The sequence below is a fragment of the Saccostrea cucullata genome, unplaced genomic scaffold (genome assembly GCF_032062105.1).
Source record: "Saccostrea cucullata isolate Sc308-1 unplaced genomic scaffold, CSIRO_AGI_Scuc_v1 ctg2156, whole genome shotgun sequence".
Classification (NCBI taxonomy): Eukaryota; Metazoa; Mollusca; class Bivalvia; order Ostreida; family Ostreidae; genus Saccostrea; species Saccostrea cuccullata.
In genome coordinates this window covers 53,732-75,898 of record NW_026941099.1, presented here as the reverse complement: position 1 = coordinate 75,898, position 22,167 = coordinate 53,732, and the positions used below count along the sequence as shown (strand labels likewise).

At 31.7% G+C, this 22,167-nt stretch overlaps 3 protein-coding genes across 3 annotated transcripts; all 3 read right to left on the bottom strand.

Moving 5' to 3' along the window:
* Positions 1-2,350: 2,350 nt before the first annotated feature.
* Positions 2,351-3,769, bottom strand: LOC134257200 (uncharacterized). The gene is made up of 4 exons (XM_062739841.1): positions 3,606-3,769; positions 3,458-3,522; positions 3,144-3,275; positions 2,351-3,003 (listed from the first exon to the last, which is right to left on the bottom strand). Exons 1-4 carry the CDS (start codon positions 3,683-3,685, stop codon positions 2,351-2,353), a joined length of 930 nt encoding a protein of 309 aa, XP_062595825.1. The 5' UTR covers positions 3,686-3,769.
* A 5,963-nt stretch (positions 3,770-9,732) lies between these two features.
* LOC134257196 (uncharacterized) lies at positions 9,733-11,684 on the bottom strand. Its single transcript, XM_062739838.1, has 4 exons — positions 11,579-11,684; positions 11,425-11,489; positions 11,037-11,168; positions 9,733-10,901 (listed from the first exon to the last, which is right to left on the bottom strand). The coding sequence occupies exons 1-4, from the start codon at positions 11,659-11,661 to the stop codon at positions 10,294-10,296; spliced, it is 888 nt and encodes a 295-aa protein (XP_062595822.1). The 5' UTR covers positions 11,662-11,684; the 3' UTR covers positions 9,733-10,293.
* A 1,805-nt stretch (positions 11,685-13,489) lies between these two features.
* Positions 13,490-21,889, bottom strand: LOC134257199 (uncharacterized). The gene is made up of 9 exons (XM_062739840.1): positions 21,768-21,889; positions 21,619-21,683; positions 21,312-21,443; positions 20,355-21,156; positions 17,952-17,959; positions 15,643-15,816; positions 15,342-15,473; positions 14,427-15,208; positions 13,490-13,498 (listed from the first exon to the last, which is right to left on the bottom strand). The coding sequence occupies exons 1-9, from the start codon at positions 21,842-21,844 to the stop codon at positions 13,490-13,492; spliced, it is 2,181 nt and encodes a 726-aa protein (XP_062595824.1). The 5' UTR covers positions 21,845-21,889.
* Between the last annotated feature and the right edge of the window lie 278 nt (positions 21,890-22,167).

The following is a 22,167-nucleotide window of genomic DNA, read 5'->3' as shown; positions in this document are numbered from 1 at the left end:
GATATTGTAAATATACAACCATAAACATGGTTACAGTTTGTACAGTTACTGCATTTCAGATTACATAAGGGTCCATAATATAGTTCAGGACAAATTTGAGAACAATTAAATCCGAAGTATCCTGGTGGACATTCTGAAAAGTAAACTGCCTTTTCATTTTAGGATCTTTATTGTTTTCAAACATTGTTTTGAACATTTTATCAATTTTTACTATAAAATCGTAACATAAGTTGCATATTTTTATTTCTTGCCAAAATTTTATTATTTTTCGAGTAAATGAAGTATTGCATACAACCTTTACAGACACCCCCATCCGAGTAAAAGTTAATACAGCACGATTTTGATTCACTGTCTTTCAGCCTAAAAATATTCTTTGTCTATAATCTCTTTTTACGAAACAATTATTTTCAATTATAGAATATATTGAAAAATAGTTGTAAATAACTTACGAAGTTTGACAACTTTGTATTCCATTTCTTAGTGAGCAGGAAAAGATCATATGACAAGCAACGGTAAAATATTTAAACATTCTTGATCTTAAACAGCACGAACAACTGTAACATCCAATGATTAATGTTTACATGCCAATCAACTTTTTATAGTAAAATTTCCTTCACATAAAGGATAAAAGGTTATATATAAATTAATGATTAACTTCCTTTTACGACGTGTCGTCACCCACGTGGTTCATTGGTTAAATTGTCTGCAATAGAATTGCGAGTTTATCTTTTTAGTCGTTGGTTCGAATTCGACTGTGAGACATGCAAACCGATCGTCGCAGTACGTACCAAAAAGACCCCCACTGCTGAACCGCCGTAGGTGCCGAGTATACATGTAGAACTAAGTTTGCAGCTTTCAATCGGGAAATGCAAGTGGTGGTGTCTCCATATCATGATTTAAAATCTCGAGGGGACGTTAAACAACAAACAAACCACTTGTCAGGATAAATATAGACATAATTTTCATTGTTTTTTTTTTTTTTTTTTTTTTTTTTTTACAAAATTATGAAATATTTCTGAAGAAGTTGTTTCGCGTTTTATCACTTTATTTTCGCGACACCTCATTTTTGCGAGAGAGTCATTGACTCTTTATTAGTGAGACAAAATTTTCACAAATTGTGGTCATTGCTCTATATAATCTTAAGACAATCCATTAAACGCGTGAATGAAATTTTCTCGAGCATACGTCTCGCGTAATAACGCGAAAATATAGTTCTCGAAAACAACAAGTTATTTACAGTATATTTAATCAACGCCACTAATACCAAAAAATGACACTATGATTTCTTTGAACATCCATAAATTAGATAACTTGACAACAGCAAGCAAACAAACACATACTATTCAATTTGCAATCGAAATATGCTGACGGACAAGACTGACAAGCTCCATCAAAAACGTAAATCAATACTTTTTAAAACTGTTTTAATTGTTGCAACTTGCATTAAAGATCTGAACGTAGTCGTGTTGATATCTATAAAGATAGTATTAACATGACATAGGATATGAGAAATATCGATAACGACATCTATGGAATCCAGTTACTAAGCATTATATAAACTAGGTAGCTTGAACCTTGCTTAGTGTCAAATGTTTGGGGGTAAAAATTTTGAAGGTAAACAATTGCTTAAAGGTGGTCTTTCGCAAGTGCGTTAAGGCTAAATATGGACCTTTCTATGCAATTGAGCTAATTAAAATTCATACCTGTAAGTTGTATATTTTATGTACAGAGAAAGTTTAAATTGATTTTCTTATATATATACTAAATACCCACAGTATATTTATCCAAGTGCACATTGTGACGCCATATTATGAAGTCATTGTTCTCTCCCATTCAATTGAATAAAACACATCAGCAAAACAACGTCGGCGCAAGGGCATATCTTATTTAATTTAAAATAAATAATGTATAATATTAAGAAGAATATTCATAAAATTTATAAAATAGCTGCACACTGTGACTTATATTAATAAGAACTGAAAGTTTATTTCAGCATGTTTATGATCTTCACTTTTTTTATTTAAAAGTCATATATTTGAAAATGTCATTACCAAAAAATTGAAATATAAAATAGAGTATATAAATTTAGAGTTCTCGCGTTAGACATGAAATTTCATCCCTCTACTCGCAGAGATTAATAAAAGAGGTTAAAATGACATAATAAATTCATTTCAGCTAGAGATTTAATGACATGCCAATAGATTGGGAAAATTTAACATTAAAAGGATGTTGTTTCTGTTATTTCATTTACCATGGCAAACTGGGCAAATTGGGCAAAAGCAACATTAGTATTGTGACTGGTGTCGCTCATGTCTTCAACTGTCTCTCTTCCGTTAAATTCTGTGGAGCTCTACAGAGTCTCTAGAGAAAAGATTTCTTCCTTGTTTTCCTTTGAGGAGACTTGGTGAACATTTTCATTTTGTTGATCAGGGCAATTATTTATAAATGTTATTTTATCCTTAATAGTACAACAACCTAAGTTATTGCTCGTCTCATACCTTGATGTTTGTAAAGATAATTTTGGTTCGTCAGTCTCTTCCGTCTCTCTACACACAGTGCTATCAATACAGTCTGTACGGTCCACCTCGAAGATTCCGGAAACTTCATCCCGATCATTACTATTTACGTTTACCATAGATGAGGCAATATCTCTACGTGAAATGACACAATCAATGACGTCAGAAACTTCTGAATATATGTTGTCTACGACATCAATATTTTGTATCACGTTTTTATTTGCGGGAGGAAATAGTATCTTGCAAAAGTTGCGAATTTCTCTTACAATTATCAGTAGAATTATAAAAGATATAAATGATCCGGTTGTATAGATAATTATTGCAAGGTTAGACTTAGTAAGAGTCTTGTTAGTGTTTAAATATATCAAATTGGAGCTTTCAATTTCAAACATATCTGATGAATTTTTCGATGACATGGACGCCATGATCGCAGTTGCAGGTCTAGTGCTAGAACTTCTTTTTCTAGAGACACCTGATTTAATGTGCTCTAATAAAACGAAACAATATTTATTAAAAATGTACGACACAAGTACTTTATCATTTCTAAATAAATATCTTAATATTTCACTTTATTTCGTTCCTGTAAATGTATTGGTATTGAAAAATTTCAAAATTTGATAAGATTACCTGTTGTTAATGTACAACCATATACATGATTACAGATTTTACAGTTACTGCAATGCTGACTACATAAGGTTCCATAAGTTTGTTCAGGACAAATTTGAGAACGATTAAATCCGAAGTATCCGGGTGGACATTCTGAAAAGTATGTTAATATATTACTTCAGGAACTTCATAACTTTTCTAGTGTGTAAGAACAGTCTGTTTTTACTATAATTGCGTTATATACGTTGCTTATTTTTTATTTACTTCATACACAAAATAATCAAGATTTAATACTTTTTGTTTTCTAAATAGTTAAATCAAGTATTGCATACAACCTTTACAGTTATTCCCATCCCTGTAAGAATTATAACAGCATTCTCCTGATCTATTGACGTTGAGCCTAAAATAGTACTAGTTTACAATTTCCTGTCATGAAACACATTTCAATTTTTAAATAAATTGAAAATAAAAAAAATATCTTACTGATTTCGGCAAATGTCCATGTCGTTTCCTTCATGAAAGTAGATCATATGACAAATAAGTGCTAAAATTCTAAATGTCATCTTTGATGCTACGAACAAGAAAACAACACAATCTTTAACTCCGCTGTCTTTTGAACATGTTAAAATGTATGAACAATACTTATATGTACAGTACTTCCAATATAATAAATCTGCATATCAAATAATATTTTTAGTTTAATCCTTCCTGTATATGGAACGTTTTATTAACAAGCTATTTACTTCCTTTTTCGACTTATCAAAATACATCGAAAATATTTATAGAAGAATTTTCTAAATATTTAAATCTCTTTAAAGGTTGTTTCTTGTACCATCTGATTTAACTAATGGTATTTGTACAAAACCATTGATACATAAGAGATAAATTCTCTAAATTCTTTAAACATTCAGGAATAAATCAAAGTAAGCTAACGACTGTAGCATTGTGTTGATCATTCATATCTTTATCTTTGCATATTCACTGTTTTCTCCCATTTAACCCAAACTCACCAATTACGTTCATACGACTACATAGACGCATCATCCTATGCTATAAATGCATTTCCTGTCTCGCCGTGCATTTTTATATTTTTGCATTTATATTCTATAATTTTCCGTTATAATTCACGATTTTCAATATGTATTCTACAACTATGAGAAAATATATACCTAAACACGATTTTTGAGTTGTAATTTCGTCTTTAATTTGTTTAATCTCTGATAACAGATTCTCATAAGTTTCTAAAGTACTAACTTGAGAAGGTTGCGATTTCTCTGCCAACAGAGCGATTTGTCGTAATTTTTCCATTGTTTTTGGATTTTGAGTTACAACATAGGTTTTAATTTCATTTCTTAAACCATTGCCACCGATAACAAAACATTTTCAGGAACATTCTTAATAGATGCTGTCTTAATTATTCTTGTCAAATAATCTCCAACAGATTCAGTTAAATTTTGCTTCATTAGGGTTCGTTAGGTTTTCTGTCTTTGTCTCCCTGGCTGTGTTCCTCAAATTCCGGGGCCGGAATCGTCTTGGGGGTGGTATTGGAAATTCTATTGTGAGAGTGTTCGTCTTTCGTCTTTTTCCAATTTCCGTGAAAAGATGGGGCTCCTCTCAAACCACGTAAATCCTTGTCAGTAGAGTCCTCCCAATCCCTTAGAGCGGATGGCACTGGAACTGTTGGAGCGGATCTCAAACCACGTAAATCCTCGTCAGGAGAGTCCTCCGAATCCCTTAGAGCAGATGGCGTTGGAATTGTAGGAGCGGATGGCACTGGAATTGTTGGAAATCCGGCCACAGAACCGCTGTCCACCAAGAATGGGGGTGAGATGTTCAGTAAATCGTCCTCCTCCGAAAACGAGTCTTGGTTTGATTTGTTAGGTTGGCTTTTAGATGAAATTAAGTCTGGCTGATATGTGTGAGGATTAAAACTTATTTCTGTATCCTCAAGGTCAGGCTGTATAAAGGCTTTTGGAGGAAAAGAAGGTACCTGTCCCACTACTCGTTGTAACCGTTCCAATGGCGTTTCAGGTTTGTCTTTTTTCTCCATAAAGCGGTCAAGTTAAGAGGATTCTCCAGCCACTTATCATAACCGGGTCAACCTCATTCTGGACTCCAGCCTTAATTTTTGCTATTTCCCAACCAGCAAAGGTTTAGGAAGGCAGAGTCCCGAATGACATTGGGCCGATCATGCATATGTTTGTTATCCACCAGGATCTTATTAAATTCCGCAGTGAGAGGTTAACCAACTGAACAACTCTTTTACTCCTCTGTTAACCAGTGACCAATTATTTACGAAAGCTCTTATTTCACCCCTCTTGGAAACTGGTTTGCCTGTATAAATACAACAGAGAAGACAACTCGTCGGAATTTCTTTTTATTTTTACAATCCATTTTATATTTTAAACAACTAGTACTTCATTCAACACAAAAAATAGTACAAGAAATATTAAACATTATAAAATATCTTTTCCTGTAAAGAAAATGAGCCAACTGAAGCTTAACAATCTGAAACTTAGCTTTTATTAAAATTATTTACAAAAGCTTGTAAACATTTCTTACCTGTATAAATACAACAGAGAAGACAACTCGTCGGAATTTCTCTGACGAGAAACCTTTCCCCGTCGCATTTATACTACTCCTGTGTAAGACCTCCGCCCTGACCATATTTGTTTTTTTATCAAAATTTTCAACTACAAACATCAATTTGCGACTTGAATTTTTACTTGCATTTCTGTACCTCTTTATCCTTTTGACTTATGAAATATCGTTTAAGATTTATATTAAACTTCTTGCAAAATCTTAACTTTTTATCATTTTGTTGATAATTTATTCAAACGGTTGACCTTTCGCCTGTTACGTAGGATTGGCTGTTCCTTTCCCTATGATCAAAAATGACCTGAGGAAATCAAGTTTCATCACCCTCATGCAACCACTCTCACCGCATTTCTCAGGTGATAGGTTCACTCAGCATCTTTGACTATTTTTATCTGATACTAGGAAATATCGATCCCCTCGTGTCCTCTCGTTTCTCTTACACACTAATTTGTTTCTATTTTTAAGCAGTTCTTGTTATGATACTAGGAAGTGAATGTCCTCTCGTTTCTCTTTCACACAAATTTCTGTTATATATTTATTTTTATGCAATTTTTGTTATGATAATATACAAAATGCGAAAAAAGCATTTCAAAATTTAGAAATACAAATGGAATTTTTAGGAAAGAAAATTATGCGATGCAGTAAGTTAAAATTAAACAATACAAAGGAAAAATATATACAATACAGGAAATGGAATACAAATAGAAAGTTGATAAATATAGAATTTTTATGAAAATTAACAGAATACACACAAATTTTCATTCAATGCAAATGGGAAATATCAAAGAAAAAAAAAACATAGTTGGCCATGCCTTCAATTCCAAAGTAAGAATACGCGGACGAAAAATATCTGTCTAAATTAAATTTTAACCTTTCAAAGTATGCGTTCTTTAGAACACTTTGGACCAAGATACATGGAGCCGAATCCCATCCCAGTGGTGTGTTAAAAATTTCAGTTTTTTTGATTTGGTATTTCTTTGCATGCTCAAGATGTATAAAACATAATGATGCTCTGTTCAATGATGTTGCCATTTTTGGTTTCTTTAAGGACCAATCCATTTTCATTTGTATAAATAAAAGCATTTTTGACAATCTTAATTTGTTATTGACCATTAAACACCACTAGGTGGCAGCAGTTATTTATTGCTTACTTCATCGCTAGGTGGCAGCATTAATCAAAACAGTGTATCCTAATTGATATTGAGAAAGACTGTCTGATCTTTAAATAGGATACGGAAAGTGCATCTGGAAGTTATTCCATCATTTGTAGTCTACGGTGCCACAGCCTAGGAAAAGGAGACGGGAAACGGACATTTTCAACGAGGAAATCAAGACGATGCTGAAAGAGACAGTAGAGAAGCTTTTCCTACAATGGCGAGCAGGGTTGTGATACAACAACAAGAAATTAAAAAAAAACATCCAACACCTGGTCACAGCTGCATCTTTATGCGGAAGTATGATCCCTCACCTTTGATTTTCAGGGATCGTCATTTTGCTAAAAAAAAAAAGATACAATTTTTTATTTTAATGTGTGTTTGAGTTTAATAGATTGAAAATTAAAAAAAAGTAAAATCATTCAGACGAAAAGAGTTTACCATAAAATCTTGATAATTTTGGCAGCTCTTTACGCCATTTTGAAACCAAAACAACACACAAACGCAAAATATCCTTCACCTTTTGTAATGCTTGAGGGCGGGATTATAATAAAAACTTTCATATCAAAATCCTTTTAGAATTCACAAAATACATTAATGTTGATGTTACAATCTATATGTAAAAGTTGGGCATGTAAGTTACATGTAACATTTTGTCGTTAATTTTTTTCTGAATACATGTATAATAGTGCTAAGGTTCATTAAAATCATTGATGTACTTCCTATAATGACTTAACAAAAATATCAAAAACATATATATATATATATATATATATATATATATATATATATATATATATATATATATATATATATATATATATATATATATATATATATATATATATATATATATATATATATATATATATATATATATATATATATATATATATATATATATATATATATATATATATATATATATATATATATATATATATATATATATATATATATTAAAAACTTTTTTTCAAAATGTTTTTAAACGTTGTCACGCAAATAATGGGAAGCTTAATTTTTGATATTTTACATAAAGACATTGATGGCAACCTTGAAAGGAAGCTAAATGATATAAAATTAAATGACTTCAAATTTACAATCAACTTTCCTATCTATGTATATCTAAATCAGTTTATGTTTGCAAACATTGTTTCATTCAAATAAATTAAATTATCAAGCTTTATGGGTTTTGTTTAAGTCACAACATCGCACATTCTAAGGTCGAAACAATGATATTTTATGTATTTATGTACATATATGCTTTTTGTCTAAATTTTGGGGGTTTTTAGGCTCTGTTACAAAATGTTATATTAGGAGAAAATTATCTAAATTTTTAAACATGTGTCCGACCCTTTTGACTTCGTCAATAAAATTTGTTTGCTTAATTCAATATTTTTTGATAATACAGAGACGTTTTTAATACTTTATTTTAGGCTATTATCACCATTGGACTGACAACGTATTTTTTGTTTATCCAGTTCGTGACAAGAAGTACACGGCGTGACCGGTAGGGGATGCTCATTCCTCTCAGTACTTCATCCTGACTCTGTTGCTTTCAAAGGCCATGTAATTCTCCCGGAAAATGCACTGCAAAACTAACTGATATTTTTATGGAATTGATCATTTTTCGATTAAATACTGTTACATTTGTTGCTTCATATCTTAAAGGTACTTGGACACAGATTTGAAGTTAATATTTTTTCTATAATATTACAACTTATATATTTTAATAGCATTTCACACAAAAATTAATTAAAAATCTTATTTCATTTAAAAGTTATAAACATTTTAATTTTTTTAAAATTAAAAGTTTTAATAACTTTTAAATGAAATAAGATTTTTAATTAATTTTGTGTGAAATGCTATAAAAATATATAATTCGTGATATTATACAGAAAAAAATAACTTCAGGTCTGTGTCCAAGTACCTTTAAATAGATATGACCGCAGTCAGTAAATTTCGTTCTGTTGTCCATGAAAACAGTTAAGGGAAGATAGAGGATTGATTGATTGTATATTGTTTAACGGCCCATTCGACAATTAGAGTGAAGAGCTTTAAATTTATACCTTTACGCGGTACTCAGGCCTATTGAGCAATGAAGGTTCTTTATCGTCTCCTGTGACGCTGGACCTATGTTTTTAATGTCGTATCCAAGGAGAAAATACTGATATTATTTAAATTATAAGAATTAATTTTCGAGACTTATGAGTAGAAGGTCTAAAATTTGAGAAATAAATTATTATTAAGATGAAGGTTTGAAATGCTGGACCCACAGTGCGTCACTTAATATTACTGCCAATCTTAAATATGTTTAGGATCATCTCCCTTTTTTAGCTCACCTGAGCCAAAGGCTCAAGTGAGCTTTTCTGATAAAAATTTGTCCGTTGTCTGTCGTCGTTGTTGTCGTCGTTGTCGTCGTCGTTGTCGTCGTTGTAAACTTTTCACAATTTCATCTTCTTCTCAAGAACCAAACTTGCTACAGACTATCCTTGGGTGAAGGGGATGCAAGTTTGTACAAATGAAATTTCTTATGCATTAAATTTACATTTAATTAGCCTTCATCACATGACAAATCATTTAATCACATGACAAATAAGGACTGTCGATCTCTCGGGGGAGTTTTCCTTTTATTTAAGGTTTTTCTTAAAGATTTTTTAAAGATTCTTAAAGATTTTGTTAAATACATTCAGAAAATTAAAGATTATTACTACTGTGGATAATTTTGGCTGTTTTGTTTAAATTTTGTCTCTGTCTCGTTTCAAGTTATAGAGAAAATGTCATTCCACTATACTCAAACAATTAAAACATGTCAGTAGGTGAGGAACATAACATTAAAGAGGTGTTGTCTCTGTTGATTCATTTACCAGTACAAATTCAACAAATGGACAAGTATCCTGACTGGTGTCGCTCATTGTTACCTCTATTTCTCTTCCGTTAAATACAGTGGAATGTTTTTATTTTTATTTAAATGATTTTCTGAAAGATGTTTCAGAACACATTCAGAAAAATTAAAGCATATTAAAACTGTAGATAATTTTTTATGGTTTCATCAAAATTTCGACTGTGTCTCTTTTCAGGTTATAGATAAATTTTCATTCCATCATACTCAAACAATTTACAATGTAATATCAAATAAAAGCATCAACATAATATTTTTCAACAAAACGAGAAAGAAATTCAATAAAATATCAGTAGGTGAGAAACAACATTAAAGAGGTGTTGTCCCTGTTGATTCATTTACCAATACAAATTAGACATATGGATAAGTATCCTGACTGGTGTCGCTCATTGATACCTCTATTTCTTTTCCATTAAATTCAGTAGAGCTCTGCAAAGACTCTAAAGATATGATTTCTTTGTTGTTTTCTTTTGTAGAAATTTGATGAAAAGTAATTTCATTTTGCTGGTCAGGGCAATCATTTATTAACATTTTTTTTCTTATTAGTACATATGCCTAAGGTATTGCTAGCCTCAAACCTAGGTGTTTGTAAAGATAATTTTGGTTTGGCAGTCTCTTCCTTCTCACTAAATACAGTGCTATAAATATAGTCTTTACAGTCACCCTCTGATTTTTTGGAAGCTCCATCTTTGGCATAACTATTTATGTTTAACATAGATGAGGCAATCTCTTCACGTGAAATAATGTCATCAATAACATCAGCAACTTCAAAATATATGTTTTCTACGAACCCACTGTTGTGTGGCTTGTTTTTGATTGTGGGAGAGGACATCTGGCAAATATTACGTATTTCTCTCATAATTATTAGTACAACTACAAAAGATATAAGTGATCCGGTTGTATAGATGATTATTGCAAGATAAAATCTAGGAGGTGTGTTATTATCATTTAAAGATACTAGACTAGAACTTTCATTTTCAGTCTTGTCACCAAATATCGATACCATGATGGAACTTTTATTTACAAGGACATCTGATGTGTTTATTAATGGCATGGACGACGAGATAACAGCTACAGGTCTAGTGCTACAACTTCCTTTTTTAGAGACGTCTGATTTAATATGCTCTAATAAAATGAAACTGTATGTATTAAAATGTACAGCATAAACAATTTTCTTTACTGCGTTAATGATTTACGTACTAATTGAATAACTGTAAATGAATTTTCAATGAAAAAATGTCAAATATTTCATAGGTTTACCTGTTGCCGGTGCACAACCATATACATGATTACAGGTTGTACAGTTAGTACATTTCAGACTACATAAGTGTCCATAACTCTGTTCAGGACAAGGGTGAGAACAATTAAATCCAAAGTATCCGGGTGGACATTCTGAAAAGTAAACTGCTTATTAATTTCAGAACCTTTGTAAATGTTCTCATACATTGTTTGAGAACATTATGTCAAATTCTACTATAAAATACGGACGTTGCATACATTTCTCATTTCTTTCACGAAGTAATTAGATTATCTTAATTGCTTAATCAAATATTGTATTCAATCTATACAGAAAGCATATATAAGACAGCATATAACTGATCCATAAAAATTTGATAAATAATCAGCTAAATCAAGTATTGCATACAACCTTTACAGACATCCCCATCCCTGTAAAAGTTTAAACAGCATGCCCCTGATCCATCGTCGTTGAGTCTAAAAGTAGTCTAAGGATAAACTTTGCTTTTATGACACACTTATCTCAATTTTAAAATAAACTTAAAAATAAAAAAAAGATATCTTACGGATTTGAACAAATGTCTTTCTCATTTCCTTGAATACAATAGATAACCATATGACAAACAAAAACAAAATATCTCCATGCCATTCTCGATAGTAGGATTACGAAGCCAACACAATCATTCGCTTTGCTCTCCTTTTTAAATATAAAAATGTATAAACAACTCTTACATGCACTTCCTATATGATTAGTTAACAATCAACATTTTATAGAAAAATTTCCTGTATATAAAATCAATGAATTACTTCCTTTCACAATTTATCAGAAAAATACAACGATAATTTTTTTTCGACATTCTTAAGTATCTTTTGATTAAAATTGTCCTTAAAAATATAACTTGTATCATTTAAATTAACCGATTGTGCTTTAACAACACCAAACATGCAACAAATATTACACTATGAATACTTTAAACATTCTTAAATTAAATAAAGTTAAATAAAGCTAGTACATGTAACATTCTTTCGATCATTCATATCTTATTATTGGCATTAGATGTGTTCCTGTCTTACGCCAACTCTGAATTTGATTTGAATGTACTCGTACATATCTTATAACGTATGATCAAATTGAATTATTTAAAATACTTTATTTTCTTCATAATTCTATCAGAAAAAAGAAAGTTGAAAGTGATTATGACGTCATAAAAGATCTAGCACCAAAGTTAGTTTGTCTAAAGTCATGTACAAGATCTTGACCTTAAGTCTCAGAGACTAATTACTAGTATCAGAGTCTTTAACAGTTGTATCATTTTTTATGTATCTGGTTAAATATTATTAAACTTTATCCAAATCTGGACTTTTCTTGGTGTTTATCAAACAAAGTAAGATTAGAACATTGGTAGAGTTTTCTCCACTTTTTCTTAAATTACGTTCTCTATCATGCATACCAGTATGTATGAAATCCAACGTAAAACAAATTCTGTAGATAAGATTTCAATTTTGATCAATTACTTAATTATAATTATATCTAACTTCATTTGATAACTAAACAAAGAGATCATTTTTGTTAAGACACTTTTGCATTCAATATTATGAAGAATTTATCAGAAAGCTATTGGGAAAAGTTTCTACATTTAAAGACGTGCACGCTAGCTCTTCACGGTGAAAAAAAAAGTTGAAGTTTACAAAAAATTAGCATTTTTGTTATGAATATAAAAAAACTGTATTAAAGCTCAATAGTTCATCTAAAGTATTTATTCAAATTGTGCAAAGAAGAAAACACAGGTGTCATCAGGTTAAAAGTGGAGTAGTATGTAATTCATATTAAGATTTTATAATCCTTTAACCTCCGAAAGTATCCTCTTTAGCTGAATAAAGCACCGGCCTTCTGTCAAATCGTATTCCCTTATTCCATAAATCTTCATGTGTCATATGCATTTAGTAATTCAACCCTCTGGTAAGAAAGCTATGTTTCCAAGGAGAAAATATTAACATCATTTAAATTACTAGAATAATTTATCGAGACTTATGAGTAGAAGGTCTAAAAGTTGAGATTTGAAATTATTATAAAGATGAAGGTTTGAAATGCTGTACCCACTATGCGTCACGTGATTAGGACTACTTATCTTAACATGTTTAGGATTTTCTTCCTTTTTTATATTTAAGTGGTTTTTTTTTATTTTGGAAAAATGCCGTTAAAAAATATGGAAATAAAAAATGAGTCATAAACCTGGAAGAATTTAACATTTTTAAGTAAGACGGGAAATGTCATCCCTTTACTCGCATAGATCAATACAAAAGGTAAAAATGACAACATGTACCCTTCAACTAGAGATTTAATGACATGTCAATAGATTGTAGAATCTTAACATTAAAGAGCACAGCATTGTTAAGGCTTGAATAAGGGTGCGGGGCCTAATTATATGGGAAAAGTTTACTGTGACGTCACACAAAATATGATTTTTATGTATTTCTCATTGTACCTGAAAATGAAATAGTTTGCAAATTTTAACTGTATTCGCATAATAAACAACAATTAAACTTATCAATGTATCTGAAAAACTTGCTAATTAAGTCCCATGTAGCTTGTTATAGACAAAGCACTGATCGACATGAACTTGTAAACGTGACGTCATTTTGGTAAAAATGACGTATTTCATGTGCTGTGAGAGGCAGATTGAGGAATTTTTTAATAATGAAAAATGTGTTTTATTATTAAACGAAATATTATTTACAGGTTTTAAATAGTCGATTAATACCAATGCATATCCTCTGTTTTTTGCGATTATTAATTAATTATCAAGAGAATGTGTTTAATTAATTATATCGTGTTTTTATGTACATGTTACGTATATTTTGCATCGAGATGCCTCATAAAATCGCACTTTCGCAAGGGCATACACTTCATAGATCTTAACCATTTTTTGAATATAGATAAAGGATATTTTTCTTAACTTGAAAAGTGCTGCTGCTTTCTTTAAATCGATGGCGTGATTTTAAAAGTACACAAAATATTTGGTAAAAGTCAAACATATTTCGACATTAGCTTATTTACCTGAAAATTTAACTATTGAAACGCGAAATATATTCAAAGCAGCAGCACTTTTCCCAAACTACAAAGTATGCAGATACAAATAATAACTTGAATTTTTAATTTCAACTAGGGTATGCCCTTGCGATATTGAAATTTGTTCATGACCTACATTCAGTACACAAACTATGCATTCATCACGTGACTGTCCATCGATGGGACCAAACTTCATACAGTACAGAGTGGGTTATACTATGCTTTTTCAATAAGTATTTGTTTTGTGATAATAAAACAGCTAAATTAAAATAAATTCAGTTTTAAAAAGGTCCCCCTTTTTTTGCTCGTCTATTTTCCGTTGATTTCTCATAGTAGGCCTTAACAGTGCTGCGAGGTGTTGTCTCCGTGGTTTCATTTACCAATACTAATTGGACAAATGTTGGACTCAGTCTAGTATCCTGACTGGAGTCGCTCATAGATATCTCTATTTTTCTTCCCTTAAATTCTGTAGAGCTCTGCAAAGACTCTGGAGAAATGATTTCTTCATTGCTTTCCTTTGTGGAGATTTGATGCAAATTAATTTCATTATGTTGGTCAGGGCAATCATTTATAAACGTTATGTTTTCCTTATTAGCACATAAGTCTAAGGAATTTCTCGCCTCTAACCCAGATGTTTGTAAAGATAATTTCGGTTCGCCAGTCTCTTCTTTCTCTCTAAATACAGTGCTATAAGTACAGTCTTTACTGTCACCTTCTAAGATTTCGGAAACGCCATCCTGTTCATTACTATTTACGTTGAACATAGAGGAAGTAATATCTCTACGTGAAATTACGCAATCAATAACGTCAGAAACTTCTGAATATATGTTGTCTTCGACATCACTGTTGTGTGGCTTCTTTTCATTTGTTGGAGAAACTGATAACTTGTAAAAGTTAAGTATTTCTCTCACAATTATCAGTAGAATAAGAAAAGATATTAGTGATCCTGTTGTATAGATAATTATTGCAAGGTTAGACTTGGGAGGAGTCTTGTTACCATACAGAGATACCATGCTGGAACTTTCAATTACTTCTGATGTGTTATTTGAAGGCAAGAACGGCTTGATAGCAGTTACAGGTCTAATAGTAGAACTTCCTTTTCTTAGGACGTCTGATTTAATTTGCTCTAAAAAGACAAATTATATTGAATTAAAATGACCAACTTAAGTACTAAACATTGTTATTGTGTTAATCTTATCCTAATTTTGTTAATAAAAATAAAATTTTGATGGAGAAAGTAAAATATAACACAAGATTACCTGTAGATTGTGTACAGCCGTATATGTGATGACAAATTGTACAGTTTCTGCATTTTAGACCACAAAAGTGTCCATAATATGGTTCAGGACAAATAAGAGAGCAATTAGATCCGAAGTATCCGGGTGGACAGTCTGAAAATTAGATTGCTTCTTTATTTTGACTAGTAATTAAGTAAGTTTTCTCATACATTGTGTGAAGTGTTTTTTCAATTTTCACAATAAAAGCGTTAGTTACGTTGCATATTATGCAAATGAATTCAGATTTAATAATTTATCAGGTGAATCAAGCATTGCATACAACCTTTGCAGATATCCCCATCCCTGTAAAAGTTAAAACAGCACGCTTCTGATCCATTTTTCTCGAGCCTAAAATTATACCAGTTTATACTCTTCGAACTACTCCTTATATGAAAAAAATATTTTAAATTTAGAATAAATTGAATAATTAATGCAAAAAACTTACGTATTTCGACAACTTTTTACGCCATTTCGTTGTGTGCAAATGTTGATTATATGAAAAACCAGTGCAAAATATCTTGTCATTCTTGATTTAAAAAAAATGCATTTAATTCCAATGCTATAGCTAAGTTTGCATGTCAATTAGCTTTTTATAGTTAAATTTCCTGCACATGAAGGATTAAAGTTTAATGTATATTAATAATTTACTTCCTTTTACAACTTGTAGTCGCCAACGTGGAGCATTGGTTAGATTGTCGCTCTAGACTTGCAGAGTACAAAGTTGATCTTTAATTCGCGGGTTCAAATCCGAATATGGAAAGTGAAGAACGGTCGTCGCAGTAAGTGCTGGCACAAAAAAGATCCCTTACAGATACCGCTCAATGGCCGTAAGTGCAATGTAAAGGACAAGGTTTGCAACTCATAATCGGGAAATACAAGTGGTAGTGTCTCAATATCATGAGTCAGAATCTTGACAATAAACGACCTGCAAGAGAAAATATCGATAATTATGGGCGGCGGAAAGGGTAAAAAAAACGTTTATGCAAAACTAACAACTAATTTTATAAACATAATGAAATACAAAACAGACAGCCTTAAAAACGAAATCAACAGACTTGTTTGCAAAATCAACAGACTCCGATGCAAAACCAACGATTACCAATGCAAAATCAACGATTATTCACAGAATTGTCGCTAGATGGCGTGCAAAAAACATCCATGACCTGAATTTACGCTTGATGGCGCGCAAGTTTTTAACGGTGAAGTCAAAAGGCTGAAATATAGCACATGCATGAAATCCACATACCTCCTTTTCGATGATGAAAATAAAAACAGGTCACATGTTTGTGATACTTTCAGGGTATAGAATAAAAGTTTAATTTCCAAAGTTTAGAGCAATGATATGCATCAAGTTACATTTCAAGCATAAATAATGCATAGAAATATGTATTGAAATGAGAGGTCGTTTGGTTTATTTACACTTTTTTAAGCCAAGCAGGAGCTATTCTGAGGTCATGACGTCAGAGGGCTAGGTTTATTGATAACCTGGGATAACCACATTATAAACCCCCTATTTTTAATGTGAATATTTATCAGACACAGTGCTCTATCATGTGGTAAAAAATACTGGGTATTTTGGAAATGAATCTTTTTTAAATAGTTACAAAGAAAGCAAAACATATTATGTTTTTACTATATAAGTCTATATGTAAGCTTATTGTGGTCCGGGTCCAAATCCTGCGAAATGGTCTATCAACATCTATTTGGCAGTCCTCGGAAAATAGCATCATTTCGACTCTCTCAAAATTCAAACATATTAGAGGCAGCAAGACATCTACAAACGACTGTAAATATATTTCAACAAACCAGTAGCAGATATTTTTTTTTCCCCAAGAGAAAATTTTTGAAAGAAAAACAAATTCTATTTACATTCTTAAAAACTTGTGTAGCATTCTATGTGAGCGGATCAAATGATCTGATTTTAATCAGATTGATTTAGGAAGTACATGTATTATGCCAAAATATGGTTAATATGTTAGACAATTAGTAAAAAATAATTTATCAAACTACATGTATTGCCCAATAATTACACAGTTTTCAATAATATAGATATATATGCACGGATCTAAAGGGGGCGTTGCCCCCCCCAACCCCCTAGGATTTTGCAGAGTTGTTTTTTTTTTTTACACTTGACCAAGTTTACTTTAAACTTTAAATGACCATGGACCCCCAGCCCCACCCCCCAAAACTCTGACCCCTATTCAAATAAGCGAATTTAGCAGATTTACGGTCCTATGAAAGTACACAACAAAGATGACGTAGAAAAACTAGCGTTAATTCAGGTAATGCATGTTTTTGCACGCCATCTAGCGACAATTCCTTGAATAATTGTTCGTTTTGCATTGGTGATCGTTGGTTTTGCATCGGAGTCTGTTGATTTTGCAAACGAGTCTATTGATTTTGTTGTTTAGGTTGTCTGTTTTGTGTTTCATTATGTTTATAAAATTAGTTGTTTGTTTTGCATAACGTCTTTTTTTACCCTTTTCGCCGCCCATAGACAACATTTTCAACAATTTTAACGGAATTACATGTTTTTGAGGGCGTTGTTACGTGCAACCAATTGCATTGATGTCTAAGTAATGCCAAGAATACGTTGAGCTCTATAAATAAGGAAAACATAATAACAGTATGCAAAGAAAACACATACTATTCATTTTGCAATACCTGTTTGCTGACTAACATGACTGAAAAGCTCAATGGAAGAATTAAACCTCTGTATAACTATTATAACTAACTTCTTTCATTGAAGATCTTAGTGTTGTCAAATTTATCTCTATAAAGACATTTTATACATGATGTAAGGTAGGTAGGAGATATTGATATCAATACATTGTGATCGATCACGACATCTATTAAATCAACGTACTCAGTTCCTGTAACAGTAGCTGGTCCAGTATCAATTGTTTTTGGGTATGTATTGTATTATGATAATCAGTAAGAATACAGCAATTATTGAACTTATTGTCCGGTAGCAATTAATAAGATATGTGAGAGATTCAGAATGTACAATGGTCACCTATGACGTAACATGAATGTATTTGCATACAAGTATGCAGTTTGAAGCATTACTTGCAGATGTAGAACTACTGTATACAGGGTTATTTTCGCCCCGTCTTATTTTTCCCCTTTCACACTTGCAAACAATTTTGCCCCGTTTTAAATTCGCCCTGTCATACTTTTGTTTAAGAATTACTATTGTATTCTTTGAATTAGCCCCGTTTTAAATTCGCCCAAATGAGGGTAGGGCGAAAGGGGCGAAAATAAAACGGGGGCGAAAATTTCCCTGTATACACTATGCCCTAAATTCAGCGAAGAAGAAAAGTCCTTCACCAGCTACAGAAGATCGTCTTTTGTTGCACATCAACACGACAAAAACAATCAATAACATGCACATGTTTGAATATTATTCCCATGAATACTGTTTATACCTACCACTATTTCACTTTTGTTGATTTCTCTGGAGCTCGGAAAAAACTCAAGAAAATGCTTTCTTCTTTATTATCCTTTGTAGAGATTTGGGGAAAACTAATCTTACTTAGTTCAATTTTTTATAAATGTTTTCTTCATTGTAAGTACATAGACCTTAAGTATTTTCTGCATCGAACTTTTCTATTGTTCACAAGTCCCTTCTATCTCTTTGCAAACAACACTATGAATACATGTTCATTAATTATAGTTATCCTCCAAGAGCTCAAAAATTCCAGCATTGACATTAAATTTAGTTATAACCTTTAACTTAAATGAGGCAATCTCTTTACCTGAAATGATCACATCAAGGAAGTCAGAGACCTCTATGTTGTTTTGCGCTCAATTATGTATCCTTGTTGGCTGAGATGCTATCTTGCAGTAGATATGAATTTATTATTCATGTTAGTAGAGAGTTACAATGGGTATTACTGATCCGGATTAATAGTAATGTTAGAGATATAAAACCTATGAGTCCATCTATAAACACTATGATGGAACATCCATTTTCAAACACGTCTGATGTATTATTTGATGACATGGAACACATTATAGAATTGCAAAGCTAGCGCTATAGTCTGGTTTAATATGCACTGATCTTGTTCGTGCCAACACCTACTGCGAAACGGGAGCTCGGTTTATTCGGTCTCATCCGAAAGACCGTTCTCAACGTCCCACAGTGGGATTCGAACCGCGATGTAAGGACTCCTTACTTCGCGACTCTAGAGCAGACACTCTAACCACTGCACCACGCGGGCGACTTATTCTTAATGAAGGATCATTAAATAAACACAATTATTAGCTTCGCTTTACTTTTAAATTCAAAAACGCATGAACAACTTTTACTTCCATGGCTAAATTTTGGCATTTCAATAAAATTTTTCTAGTAAAATTTCGTCCTGCTCATAGAGGATAAAGGCTTAAAATAAATCAATGATTTAATTCCTTTTACAGCGTGTCAAAATATACCGACAAATATCTACTACACTTTTTTAAAAGAAACTCTATATGTTTATAAATAGGTTGTAATATATATCATTTAATTTAATTAACTATTGAGCTTTTAACAAAGGATACATTAGACATTAATATTATGGATACTTTAAACATCATTTACAAGATAAAGTGACAAAATTTGACTACCAAAACATAAAATATAATCACTATAGAAATATGCTTACTGGTTGTTACATGTTCAATCAATTATATTAGAGAAAAAAATGTCTTTGCATTTTATTTATTTCTTCATTTACTAGTATGTTGTACGTTTTTACTGTGTTTTCATAAACAAACATCTTAAAGCTGTTTTATTACAAATTGAGAAAATTTAAAGATTTTTACGGATGTAGATAATCTTGTTTGTTTGGTTACAACGTTCGAGTGACTCTTGTTTAAAATTATAGAGAAATTTTTATTCAACCATACTCAAACAATTATACATCTGGTCAAAATAACATCTTAATGTCTGTCACCAAAAGGGAAAGGAATACAATGAATGTCAGTAGGTGGGGAACATGACATCAAAGAGGCGTTATTTCTGTTGTTTCATTTACCAATACAAATTGGACAAATGGACTAGTATCCTGATTTCTTTCGCTCATAGCTATCTCTAAATCTCTTCCGTTAAATTCTGAAGAGGTTTGCAAACACTCTGATGATAAAATTTCTCTGTGTTTCTCACTTGCGGAGGATTGATGAAAAGCAATTTCATGTTGTTGGTCAGAATAATCATTTTTAAACGTTGTTTTTTCCTTATTTGTACATAGGCCTAAAGTATTGCTGGCCTCAAACCAAGATGTTTGTAAAGATAATGTTGGTTCGTCAGTCTCTTCCTTCTCTCTAAATATAGTGCTATAAATACAGCCTTTACAGTCACCCTCTGAGTTTTTGGACGCTCCATCTTTGTCATAACTATTTACATTTAACATAGATGGGTCAATCTCTTCACGTAAAATGATGTCATCAATAACATCAGAAACCTGAGAAAATATGTTTTCTACGAAATCACTGTTGTGTGACTTGTTTTTAATTGTGGGAGGAGCCGATGTCTTGCAAAAAAGTCGTATTTCTCTCACAATTATCAGTAGAATTATAAAAGATATAAGTGATCCGCTTGTATAGATAATTATTGCAATATTCAATTTAGGAGGACCATTTAAAAATACTAGACTAGAACTTTCATTTTCAGTCTTGTTACCACCTATCAATACTGTGATGGAACTTTGATTTTCAGGTACATCTGTTGTATGGACTGCTGCCATGGTCGACATGATAGAAATAGCAGGTCTTGTGTTAGAACTTCCTTTTCTTGACACATCTGATTTAATAGGCTCTAATAATATGAAACACAGTGTATTACAAATGTGCGTCATAAGTACTATACTAAAATGTTTCTCAATAATTCTCGTAAATGTATCAAACATTCACCTTATTAAGTAGCTGCATATGAAGTTTCAAAGTAAAAAATAAAATTCTCGATATGCTTACCTGTTGATAGTGTACAACCATATACATGGTTACAGTTTGTACAGTTACCGCATTTCAGACTACATAAGGGTCCATAATATAGTTCAGGACAAATTTCAGAACAGTTAAATCCGAAGTATCCGCGTGGACATTCTGAAAAGTAAACTACTTCCTTATTTTAGGAACTTTACAAATTTTCTCATATATTGTTTGGGGAAAGTTTGTCAATTTTTATTATAAAATCGTACCATATGTTGCATATTTTTATTTCCTGCCCAAATTATTAAGATTTGATTATTTTTCAACTAAATCAAGTTTTGCATAGAACCTTTACAGATATTCCCATCCCTGAAAAAGTTCGTACAGCACTCCCCTGATCCATCGTCTTTCAGCCTAAAATATTTGTTTATACTCTTCGTTTAAGAAAAAAATAATTCAATTATAGAATAAATTGAAAAATAAATGTAAAAAACTTACGAATTTTGACAACTTTCTACATTTCTTAGTGAGCAGATGGAAATCATATGACAGACAAGCGCAAAATATTTTATCATTCTTGATTTTAAACTGCATGAACAACTGTTACATCCAATGCTAAAAGTTTGCCTCTTAATTACCTTTTTATAGTAAAATTTCCTGCACATAAAGGATTAAAGTTCCATATAAATTTTATGGTTTACTTCCTTTTACAACTTGTTGTCGCCCATTTTGTTAGACTGTCTGCTTTAGATTTGCGGCGTACGAAGTTGCGTGTTCGAATTTGACTGTGGGACGTAGAGTTCGGTCGTTGGAGTAAGTTCGTGCTCGAAAAAATGCCTTAATGCTCAATGGCCGTTAGTGCCGAGTCCAGATTAAGGTTTGCAGCTCTCAATCGGGA

Coding starts and splice junctions, on each gene's coding strand:
- LOC134257200 (XM_062739841.1), bottom strand. CDS start 3,685: ATGACATTTAGAATTTTAGCACTTATTTGTCATATGATCTACTTTCAT. Junction 3,523..3,605: donor ATGGACATTTGCCGAAATCA/GTAAGATATTTT, acceptor GTACTATTTTAG/GCTCAACGTCAATAGATCAG. Junction 3,004..3,143: donor TGGTTGTACATTAACAACAG/GTAATCTTATCA, acceptor TCGTTTTATTAG/AGCACATTAAATCAGGTGTC.
- LOC134257196 (XM_062739838.1), bottom strand. CDS start 11,661: ATGGCATGGAGATATTTTGTTTTTGTTTGTCATATGGTTATCTATTGT. Junction 11,169..11,424: donor GGATGGGGATGTCTGTAAAG/GTTGTATGCAAT, acceptor TTTACTTTTCAG/AATGTCCACCCGGATACTTT. Junction 10,902..11,036: donor TGGTTGTGCACCGGCAACAG/GTAAACCTATGA, acceptor TCATTTTATTAG/AGCATATTAAATCAGACGTC.
- LOC134257199 (XM_062739840.1), bottom strand. CDS start 21,844: ATGATAAAATATTTTGCGCTTGTCTGTCATATGATTTCCATCTGCTCA. Junction 21,444..21,618: donor GGATGGGAATATCTGTAAAG/GTTCTATGCAAA, acceptor TTTACTTTTCAG/AATGTCCACGCGGATACTTC. Junction 15,474..15,642: donor GGATGGGGATATCTGCAAAG/GTTGTATGCAAT, acceptor TCTAATTTTCAG/ACTGTCCACCCGGATACTTC.